Source organism: Nomascus leucogenys, chromosome 10, assembly GCF_006542625.1.
Source record: "Nomascus leucogenys isolate Asia chromosome 10, Asia_NLE_v1, whole genome shotgun sequence".
NCBI classification, from domain to species: Eukaryota; Metazoa; Chordata; class Mammalia; order Primates; family Hylobatidae; genus Nomascus; species Nomascus leucogenys.
Genome location: NC_044390.1, coordinates 54,647,265 through 54,657,934, shown reverse-complemented (window position 1 = coordinate 54,657,934; position 10,670 = coordinate 54,647,265). Strand labels below are relative to the sequence as shown.

The window sequence follows — 10,670 nt, the reverse complement described above, 5'->3', positions numbered from 1 at the left end:
GGCTGAGGCAGGAGGATTGCTTGAGCCCAAGAGTTCAAGACCAGCCTGGGCAACATAGGGAGACGCTGTCTCTACAAAAAATTTTAAAAATTAGCCAGGCGTGGTGGCGCACCTGTAGTCCCAGCTACTTAGGAGACAGATGGGAGGATTACATGAGCCCAGGAAGCTGTAGTGTGAGCTGTGATCATGCTGCTGCACTCCAGACTGGGCAATAGAGCAAGACCCTGTCTCAAACCCCCCCCCCAAAAAAATGCAAGAGTGGCGATCACCTTCAGAAAGAGGAAAGAACAAGGTCATGTAGTTTATTCCAGGGTCGTATCTGTGGACCCGAAAGTCATTTCTCTGTGTCCTGCCTGCTTACCCCTCTCTTCGTCCCTGAGATAGTGGCCGGCATGGCAGCCATGGGGCCTGCCCTGGGAGGCGCCTACGTGGACCCGACACCCATCGCCAATCGTGTTATCAGCGCGGATGCAATAGAAGGTAACAGCCCGGCTCGGGATCCTTCCTGTCACATTTTTCAGGACTCATTTCACTTGCAGATTCACACCCACTCTGGAGGTGTGGCCCCCCTTGCATGCTGCTTCCAGGGGTCCATTGGACGGGGATTACTGCAGCCACGGGCACCTGCCATGAGGAGAGAAAAGGTGTGGATGCCCTTGAACCTTCTGTCTCTTGCAAAGGGACAGCAATGTTACACAAAACAAGAAGGTGAAGAGTGATGCTTATGTGCCCTGCACCCCAACAAGGCCACTTTTTTTGTTTGTTTGTTTTGAGACAGAGTCTCGCTCTGTTCCCAGGCTGGAGTGCAGTGGCGTGATCTCCACTCACTGTGACCTCTGCCTCCTGGGTTCAAGCGATTCTCCTGCCTCAGCCTCCCGAGTAGCTGGGATTACAGGCATGTGCCACCATGCCCGGCTAATTTTTGTATTTTTAGTAGAGACAGGGTTTCTCCATGTTGGCCAGGCTGGTCTCGAACTCCTGACTTCAAATGATCTGCCCACCTCGGTCTCCCAAAGTTCTGGGATCACAGGCATGAGCCACCCTGCCTGGCACAAGGCCACTTTTGTTTTGTATGTTCCCCTTGGTGGCATTACATCAATAAGCCATAGTTTATTTCCCCTGAAGACATTTATTTGACTGATCTGAGTTGCACAGCCTGGGTAGACATGCCCCTTGCCTCCTGGGCTGAGTCTCTGTGGCCCTCAGAAAGGCTCCAGTCCAGCCTGAGGCATGAGGAAGGGGCCCCAACAGCCATCTTAGAGAGTTTAGTCTTTGCTGAGTCCAGCGGAGCCACTAAAGGCTTGTGATACGCGTAGGGGTCCATCTGGTACTTACTATTTTTTTCCCTTTTCAATTTTTTAATTTTTTTTTTTTTTTGAGACGGAGTCTTGCTGTGTCACCCAGGCTGGAGTGCAGTGGCGTGATCTTGGCTCACTGCAACGTCTGCCTCCCGGGTTCAAGCAATTCTCCTGCCTCAGCCTCCCAAGTAGCTGGGACTACAGGTGTCTGCCACTACACCTGGCTAATTTTTTTTTGTATTTTTAGTAGAGACGGGGTTTCACTATGTTGGCCAGGCTGGTCTCGAACTCCTGATCTCGTGATCCGCCTGTCTCGGCCTTTTAAAGTGCTAGGATTACAGGCGTGAGCCACTGTTGCTTAAACGCAGGAGTTCGAGGCTGCAGTGCGCTGTGATGGCACCATTGTACTCCAGCCTGGGTGGCAGAATCAGACCCTGTCTCTAGAAAAAAAAAAAAAAAAGATTTCAGAGAGCAGCCTGGCACCTGAGCGGTGGGGGGGGCTGCAGAATTTGTGGGGCCCCAGCAAAGCCACCAAGTAACGCGGAGCTGGGGCAGCCCTGACCGCCTACAGCCCGGCCGTGCTGGCGCTCCATGATGTGCTGAAGCAGCAGCTGAGCCTGACGCAGCAGTTCATCCAGGCCAGCCGGCACCTGCACGCCTCCCTCCTGCGCTCCCTGGACACGGACTCCTTCCACTACCACACCCTGGAGGAAGCCAAAGAGGTGAGCACAGCTCCCCACGGGCAGGGGCAGGGCAGTAGGGGAGCGGCAGCTCCCAGATGCCGGGCCGAGGGGATGTGGGCCGGGGTCCAGGCTCCAGTGCCCAGCCCAGGGCTGCAGGGATGCAGTGGGGCCATCACCTTCTGTCCCTGTGGAGGGAGCCTCATTTCCTGCCACCCTGTGGCAAGAGCTGGTACAGGGTGGGGTGCTGAGCTCCTGCACCTTGTAGCCAGCCCCACCTGGGCTGTGTGACCTACTGTTCGTGGCACTGTTTTCTCCCATGGGAGGGGTCCTGTCCCTTTCCCTGAGCCTCCTGAGACATCCCCGAGATGGGGCCAGAGGCGGCCCAGCTGTTCTCCTCAGCAATCACCCTCACCTCTTTTTTTACCCTCTAAGAATTTTTATCTGATTACCAGCCGGGTGCGGTGGCTCATGCCTGGTACTTTGGGAGGCTGTGATGGGCGGGATCACTTGAGGTCAGGTGTTTGAGACTAGCTTGGCCAACGTGGTGAAGCCCTGTCTCTACTAAAAATACAAAAATTAGCCAGGTGTGGTGACGGGTGCCTGTAGTCCCAGCTACTCAGGAGGCTGAGGCAGGAGAGTCGCTTGAACCTGGGAGGTGGAGGTTGTAGTGAGCCGAGATCGTGCCACTGCACTCCAGCTCGGGTGACAGAGCAAGACTCCGTCTCAAAAAAACTATCTGATTACCAAAAATTACGTGGCTGTTTTTGAAAATCTTGTTACAGAGATGTGTAACCTGCAAGCTCTCCTTAATTTCAGAGGTAACTATTACCAGGTTGATAATAATATACTCGTTCAGACTTTTGTATGAATCATAGTATGCGTATTTCTTTTTCTTTTTTTATTTTTTTGACGGAGTTTTGCTCTTGTTGCCCAGGCTGGAATGCAGTGGTGTGATCTCGGCTCACTGCAACCTTTGCCTCCCGGGATCAAGCGATTCTCCTGCCTCAGCCTCTCAAGTAGCTGGGATTACAGGCGCCTGCCACCATGCCCAGCTAATTTTTGGGATTACAGGTGCGAGCCACCATGCCTGGCCATGTATTTCTATATAGAAATGGCATTATGCTATATGCAGTCCTTTATGGTGATCTATTTATAAACTTTTTTTTTTTTTTTGAGACTGAGTTTCGCTCTTGTTGCCCAGGCTGGAATGCAATGGTGCGATCTCAGCTCACCGCAACCTCCACCTCCCAGGTTCAAGTGATTCTCCTACCTCACCTTCCCGAGTAGCTGGGATTACAGGTGCGCACCACCACACACACCCAGCTAATTTTTCATATTTTTAGTAGAGACGGGGTTTCTCCATTTCGGTCAGGCTGGTCTTGAACTCCCGACCACAGGTGATCCACCCACCTCGGCCTCCCAAAGTGCTGGGATTATAGGCGTGAGCCACCGCCCCCTGCTTTAAACATTTTACATAACAAATTTTTCAATGTTTATTTCTAAAAAGTGATGTTAAAGGCCAGGTGTGGTGGCTCACTCCTGTAATCCCAGCACTTTGGGAAGCTGAGGCAGGGTGGGTCGCTTGAGCCCAGGAGTTCATGACCAGCCTGGGCAACATAGCAAGACTCCATCTCTACAAAAAATACAAAAAAACTAGCCTAGCATAGTGGTGTGTGCCTGTAGTCCCAGCTCTCTGGGAGGCTGAGGTAGGAGGATCACTTGAGCTGGGGAGGTTGAGGCTGTAGTGAGGGACAAAGCGGGACTTTGTCTCAAACAAACAACCATAATAGGATAATACACAAACCAAATTTACTAAGTATCAAGGAATATCCAGTGTTGAGATTTCTGCTTGTCTGATTTAAAGTTGTGTTTTGTTCCGATTTTGTAATCTGGATCCAAAGTCCATACTCCCCGATGTGTCCTTTGAGCCTCTTAATCTAGAGCAGCAACCGGTTCTCAACGCTGAGCGGTTGGGGATCCCCTGGAAGCCCCATGAAAGCGATGCTAGGCCCGCAAGCAGGCGGGACAGGTCTGGGGCTGGGCGTTTCTCCCACATGCCCCGGGACGCTGCTTTGGAACTGTGCCCTCTGAGTCCCCTGCACGCCAGGCCTCGTTTCCTTGTGGTTTATCTGCTGAAGAGGGCAGGTTGTGAGTCCCACGGGTCTGTACAATCTCAACTTTGCTCATTGCACCGCTCTGGGGGCTTTGAACTCGTGCCTCTGTTGGGCGTCCATCAGCCCATCCGATGCAGGCAGAAGCCATCTGACTGTGCCACCTGGCTGCAGCCCACCATAGCTCCCAGCTGTCTGCTCCAGGCGCTTCTCCCTGATCTCAGCCACTCCAAGGGCACTCACAGGCACCCCTCCCTTTCTCTGTCAGGGCTCACCCCTCGCAGGGCTGACCTGGGTGTCCCTCTACCCTCAGTGTTCCCACAGCCCCGTGTGCCAACCTGTCACACACATCCTGTGGTTTTACGCTTGTCAGTCACCCTGACAGGAGCCTGCTGGGGACAGGTGCCGGCTCCACTCCCTCCTCCAGCACCGTCTCAAGAGTGTACTGAGGTGACGATGGTGATGGTGTGGTCTGTCCTCTGCCTGACAGTACATTAGGTGCCACAGACCTGCCCCACTGACCATGGAGGATGCCCTGGAGGAGGTGAACAAGGAGCTGTGAGCACCAGCAGGTGGAGCTTGACGTGACATCTAACAAAAGGTATCCCGTCCTGTGTACTCAATGTGCACACACAGGCACACAAACACAGAGCTCATCAGTGTCCAAGTGTGACGTTCCATGGTGGGGGCAGGTGGTGCTGGGGTGATGGACACACACACACACACACACGTCAGCATCCAGGTGTGACATTCCATGGTGGGCCAGGTGGTGCTGCGGTGAGGGCCCCAGACTCCTCTGAGCCAAATCCCAGCTCAGTGACAGCTCTCCCAGCAGCATGCCCAGCTCCGTGACACCACAGGCCAGTGGAAAGTTTCAGTGGAGCTGTCCCCACTCACAGCAGGACAGGGGCCACCAGCCTCTGCAGAGCAGCTCCACCCAGGCAGGTCCTGGCATCCCGGTGAGCCAGAGGGAGGCAGGGTGGATGGCAGAAGCCCTGCTCGAGGATAAGGATATGGGACCAGGTCAGCATGCTGGGGACGCCATGTGAGCCCCTGGACACAGCCTCTGACCCCAGGCTGCACAGCTCAAACCAGGACACGTGTCTCCTCACTCAGTCCGTGCACACTTCTGACTTACACATGTGCGGGAGAAAGGTCTTTAAAAAAATGCTTTATTTGAAGGCAAAACAATGAAATCCACAAGAAATTACTAACAGCACGTGTTTACGTTTCATCCTGAATCATACATTTTAACAATTCACAGCTACAGGAAATCTAGAACAAAATCAAATATTCATCACGTGGGTTGAAAAGTTGGAAGATTTTGCATCTTATTGAAAAGAATTTTTCAAAAATGTTTCTGTACAAGTGAATGGCATTGCACCAGACTGCCCATGGACACCAGGTATGGCCGATTCCCAACGGTCACCCACCAGCTTCTGGCAGGAGCAGCTCCCCTCCTGGCCTCCCCTCCCTTCGGGGGTGTGAAATGAAATGATGGAGCGGAAGGCGCTGGCTGGGGTCGGGCTCCATGCTCTGGATGGGACTGGGCCGTCGCACACGCCAGCTGGTGCAGGGTTCTTCCAAGTGCGAAACTCAAGCAGGGGACGCGACGGGCACAGACTCCGAGGGAGCGCTCGACCTGAAGTGTCTTAGGCTGGTTTCCTGTTAGAATATTGTTTCCCAGATAACAGCAAATGGCTACATTCCAGAAAAAAAAATATCAACTTAAACAACTAAAATAACTGAACTAAGGGCCACTACGCCTTCGAAGAATTGGGTTTCAGACTCTCACTGGGATTCCTCTCAGGTCAATATTCTTTCTAGAACTAAACCAAGGAGAGTAAAAATGAAAACCCTGCTTCACTTTGCAAGTCAAGTCAAAGTTTTGTGTTTCTGGTTTTCAATCTGTGGGTAGTCATGGCACTGGGCCTCAGCTTTGTCCCTACATAGCCGAGGGGAAGCCGGGTCAGGGCCGGTGGGTGCCAGGAGCTGGAGGAGGGAGCTGGAGGAAGGAGCTGGGGTGCCGGCTCTGGCCCAGGCCAATCCCTTTTGCACATGCTCCTGGAGCCTGAGAGGAGGCTTCAGTCTGACTTAGGGCAGATGCACATCCATCCCTTCATGGGTGAAGAATTTACTCGGGGTAGAGGGTCTTGTGTTTCTTGCTTCACTATAAAGGAAAACGAGCCTGGGGCCCTGGTGGCTGCAGCGCCTCCTGGTGTGGTTTGTGGGTGGCACCCGTGCCCTCCACGCCATGGAGCACGGCGTTCCCACTGGGCATGCGCTGGTCTTCCTTCTCTTCCTGTGGCTCTCCACAAGTGGAGACAGTGTAAGAACTGAGCTGTCACTGCGATCTTCCACTGCCAGTCAGCCAGGAAGGTCCCACAGCTGGCACCGCTGGCCACTGGCGCAGCTCCCTGCATGGGCGCCTACTTACACTCGTCCCTGGCCTTCATGCGGGCGATGAAGGAGTAGCTCTTGTTCCTGCGGTAGTTCTCATAGGGGTCGTCCAGGGCCACGCCCACACCTTTATACTGGTCCCACTTATCCCGGACGTCCCCGCCCTTGATGGGGTCCTGGATCCCTTGCTCCTTTGCACCGAGGCCACCAGAGCCACTCCAGCCTGGAGACAGAGATGCAGTCACAACCACAACAAGACGGAGGCAGATGGGGGTGCACATGGGGGGCTGAATGTCCAGACAGGCAGTGTAGACATGGGAAATGGGTAGAGAGAACCCGCAGGCCGGCCCTGTCTAGAGGGTCTGGGCAGAGTCAGAACCGGCCTGACTCCATCCATCCCACATGCATTGAGGAAGAGAAAGCACTGGTGACTCCCCGGCCCAGCACGTGTGAGGACCCTTCCCGTGCCCTCCCCATTCCCTCGCCTTACCCATCTTCACCAGCATCTGATGGCCTTTGTTCTCTTCTCCGAGCCTTGAGTCAGGGATAGGAGGTGCCGAATTAGAACCCAGACCAGCAGAGGAACTAAAATCGAGACAAATTATTCGTTTAAGAAGTAACTGAGACATTTATTGGAATGACAGTGATGAGGGCCTCACAGCCACAGCTTGCGTGCATGCTGTCGCCAGGTGACATTATATGCAGATTTTGCGTCTCTATCCGTTTATCCTGTCTCAGCTAGATAAGGGGGCTCCAGACGCTGGCCCCCACCCCACGCTCAGCACTGAGGGCAGGACACCTCGAACCCCGATGGTGGTTAGAAAGCAGACCCCAGCTACCGCCTCAGGCTTCGCCAAGTGACTACTGTGGTGAAGGGTGAGGGGTGCCACTGTCCCTGGGCTAATGCTGGCGGCCTCCTAACACAGTCTCCTAACCACCAATGTTTCCACATTCACAGCAAAGCACCGCAGCTTCCCAGCGTTACCAGCGCAGCACTTAAGACAGGATCTTACGGCGGGGTGGGGCTCCTGGATCGTGACCGGCGTCTTCTTCCTGGGGAGTATGACTTGGACCGGGACCGCGACTGGGACCGGGAGCGGCTTCTGGAGGAGCGCGACCTGCTCCGACTTCTGCAGGGAAGGGTGCCCAAGGGTCAGCAGCAGCCAGGCGTCGTGGGGAGGCCACAGGAAGAGGCCTCAGGCACTGCCCTCCTGAGGCAGCCTCTGCCTACCTAGATCTGGAGCGGGAGTAGGAACGGGAGCAGGAGCGCGACCTTGACCTTGAGTACGAGCCTGAAGACTTGGAGGATCTTGAGTTGGAGCGGGAGGAAGAACGCCCTCGACTCTTCGATCTGCTCCGAGACCTCGAGGGTCCGCTGCGGGGAGAGGCCTGATGATCGGGTGCCCCAGTGGGTGGGCGCCCACCCTGGCCCTCAGGTTCCTGGATGACCCCAGATGCAGGGGCTCTGGCTGTGGATGTGGCGCCATAGCCACAGCAATGGTATCAAGTTCCTAAATAGTGTGGCCAAGCCTGCTGCTGTGTGAATTCAGGCCTTGTGGAAAACACCGCCCCATAGGCACAGGCTGTGTGAGGGCGGACGTGATGAGCGTTATCTGGGGTCTGCTCCCACCCATCACAAGCTGTGGGGCCTGGCCGCCCGGCCACTGCAGACGTCTGCGCTTTTACCTGTTCCTCTTCTCCTGGCCTTTCCTCCGCCGGGCCCGCATTTTTGCTCGGAAGAACTCATAGAGGCCGTTCTGCTCCCAGCCTTCACTGTAAGACACGGCATTCCCTGTGTGACCACGTGACACCCACCCACAAGGAACTTGTGAAAAAGTCATCAGGAGTTAATCCACAGGACCTTGGAGAGTACATGGCCCTGTGGCTGTGGACTCCGAGCATGGGCGCAGTAGAGCTTGGTTCAGCATTCCCACAGGGCTGTCCTCCTGTAGCCCAGTGGCTCTAGTGTCCACGCCCTTGCCACCCTGCTGTTCCACTGAGGTGGTGGGGACCCATGGTCTGTGGAACTGGGGAACAGGAACACTGACTCATGGGTGCACAGGCCTGCAGCCCAGCATAGGAAGGAGGGGTGACCACTGGAAAGGGTAAGCTGAGGGCCCTGTGGCAGCCGGCTGCTTGAGACGTGCCGCCATGCCACACCTTCCCTAAGTTCTTCTGATGTGTCTCCATTAAAATGCTCTTCATTGAGGGCCACGTGTGTGCTGTGCCTGTGACACACACTTGTCACTCAGGGGCGGGGGGAGGGCAGTTCCTCCTGAGGGACAGCCACATTTTCTAGCCTGGGCAGAAGGTGTGGTTGCAGAGAGCCGGGAGAGGGGACAGAGGCCTCCTGCCCGCCCCACCAACCTGGGCCCCTTACCTGTTCCTGGGCCTGTCATGGGACGGGGGGCTGTAGAAGGCCTCCACTGCAGCCAGCAGCCTCTCGCTGGGCGGCATGGGGGGCGGGAGGCGGATGTCTTTAGGGTCCAAAGGCTTGTACTCGTGATCTTCCAGCTGCAGCAGAGAACCCAGCTGTCACCTTGCCTGGGCAGAACCCTCTCAGGCCCACCCAGGGTCTGCAGGGAGTGGGGTCAGGGCAGGGCCCAGGTTCAGTGTCAAGGGTACCCTGGGCACCAGAGCTCCTCATGCTTCCCTCTTGGGGAACCCACTCTCTTGCAGGACCTCAGCCACACCAACCATGGTGGGTCACAGCTGCTCTAAGGCTGATGACAATCACAGGGTTCTCTCTTCAGAAAATCACCCACAGGGGACATGGTCTCCAAACTCGGGTGACATGAACACCCCCTGGTTTATTCACAGACATGCAGCGGGCCCCTCACGTCACCCTTTGCTCGCAATGCCTACCCTGGGCCCCTCCCTCAGAACAGCCTCAGCCTCAGCCCCAGCCCCGGAGCCCGCTGGCCTGTCTCCTCCTTCTGCTCTGTCTCTGTCCTCCTGTTGAGGCCCTGCCCTGCCCTGCCTGGCTTGCTGGGGCCCCTGCCCGCAGCTCTCCCTGCTGCCCATGGCTCCATGAAGTCTGCCTGGACTTCAGGTGGATGTGTCTGAGGGGGGATGGGAAGTGGCAGTGGTCAGCATGCCCTTGGAGCCCCCCAGCACCCCCCTTTTTTTTGAGACGGAGTCTCGCTCTCGCCCAGGCTGGAGCGCAGTGGCGTGATCTCGGCTCAGTGCAAGCTCCGTCTCCCAGATTCACGCCATTCTCCTGCCTCAGCCTCCCGAGTAGCTGGGACTACAGGTGCCCATCACCACGCCGGGCTAATTTTTTGTATTTTTTAGTAGAGATGGGGTTTCACCGTGTTAGCCAGGATGGTCTTGATCTCCTGACCTCGTGATCCACCCGCCTCGGCCTCCCAAAGTGCTGGGATTACAGGCGTGAGCCACCGCGCCCGGCCAGACCTGGCCCCTTCTTGCCTCACCTCTTGTCCTATGCTCCGGCCACCCCACAGTGGTATCAGCTGCTGCCAGCCCTGCCCGGCTCCTCCAGGGCCACCCCCCTCCCTCTGTGCTTGGCAGGCACAGCTCACAGGTGCTCCTTCTAAGACATTCCCTCCATCAGCAGCCCTGGGACAAGGTGCTTCTGAGGGCCTGGACCAAAAAGGACGAAGGGAGGACTCGAGCCTCATAGCCCAGCTGGCCCCACATGGCTGAAGCTCCCTGCGGCGGGAGGGATAGGAGGGGCAGAGCAGACATGGCGTCGCTTACGGCCACACCGTGCAACTCCGGTTTGGACACCTCCCACTGACAGATCAGGGTCCCTAGGGAATGGGAGATGAGGAAGGGGAGCCCCGGGAGGCACCCGGTCCCGTGTGTTCACTTTTCACGAGGAGAAACGGGGGCCAGTGTGGTAAGCATGCTCAGCTTGGAGCCCGCCGTGGGGCATTACCTTCACAAGGGGCGCCATCAGCCCAGCAGGGAGATCGAAGTAGGGCACGTTGGGGACCAGGCTGGGGTCATCGTGGTTGATGTGGGGCGGGCCCTGTCGCCGCATGTGTGGGGGCTGCCCGTTGAAGCCGTGGGGGGGAGGGCCGAAGTCGGGGTGCTGGGGTCCAGCCCAGGGCGGGTGCTCGTTGATGCCAGGATGAGGCATGCGGTGGCCAGGGTGGTGGTGAGGAGGCCCCATTTCTGCAAAACAGAGACTTGCCTCAGGACCACAGGCCAGT

General features: G+C 56.3%; 2 protein-coding genes across 5 annotated transcripts in view; one reads left to right on the top strand and one right to left on the bottom strand.

Moving 5' to 3' along the window:
* Nucleotides 1–250: 250 nt before the first annotated feature.
* Nucleotides 251–8,719, top strand: C10H19orf44 (chromosome 10 C19orf44 homolog). Of its 4 annotated transcripts, none has more exons than XR_004031997.1 (4): nt 251–480; nt 1,854–2,020; nt 4,466–4,693; nt 7,451–8,719. XR_004031997.1 is itself a non-coding variant. In XM_030820520.1 (4 exons), exons 1-3 carry the CDS (start codon nt 393–395, stop codon nt 4,652–4,654), a joined length of 327 nt encoding a protein of 108 aa, XP_030676380.1. In that variant the 5' UTR covers nt 251–392; the 3' UTR covers nt 4,655–4,693; nt 7,451–8,719. The 4 variants fall into 4 exon arrangements, 3 of the variants coding, with proteins under 3 accessions (XP_030676380.1, XP_030676382.1, XP_030676381.1); XM_030820520.1 differs by having other exon boundaries at nt 4,583–4,693; XM_030820522.1 differs by having other exon boundaries at nt 251–644; nt 4,583–4,693.
* The window catches only part of CHERP (calcium homeostasis endoplasmic reticulum protein), a 23,926-nt gene continuing 18,500 nt past the window's right edge, over nt 5,245–10,670 (bottom strand). The window contains exons 11-17 of the mRNA XM_003275790.3: nt 10,394–10,632; nt 8,873–9,006; nt 8,179–8,265; nt 7,724–7,867; nt 7,506–7,622; nt 6,983–7,077; nt 5,245–6,715 (exon numbers count right to left, since the gene is read on the bottom strand). Of these exons, the coding sequence (XP_003275838.1) occupies nt 6,522–6,715; nt 6,983–7,077; nt 7,506–7,622; nt 7,724–7,867; nt 8,179–8,265; nt 8,873–9,006; nt 10,394–10,632 (1,010 nt within the window). The 3' untranslated portion in view covers nt 5,245–6,521. The remainder of the gene's footprint in view (nt 6,716–6,982; nt 7,078–7,505; nt 7,623–7,723; nt 7,868–8,178; nt 8,266–8,872; nt 9,007–10,393; nt 10,633–10,670) is intronic.

Excerpts from the sequence above, each read along its gene's own strand:
- C10H19orf44 (XM_030820520.1), top strand. The coding sequence starts at position 393 with ATGGCAGCCATGGGGCCTGCCCTGGGAGGCGCCTACGTGGACCCGACA. Across the intron at positions 481-1,853 it reads CAGCGCGGATGCAATAGAAG|CCCTGACCGCCTACAGCCCG; the intron begins GTAACAGCCCGG and ends GAGCTGGGGCAG. Across the intron at positions 2,021-4,582 it reads CCCTGGAGGAAGCCAAAGAG|TACATTAGGTGCCACAGACC; the intron begins GTGAGCACAGCT and ends TCTGCCTGACAG.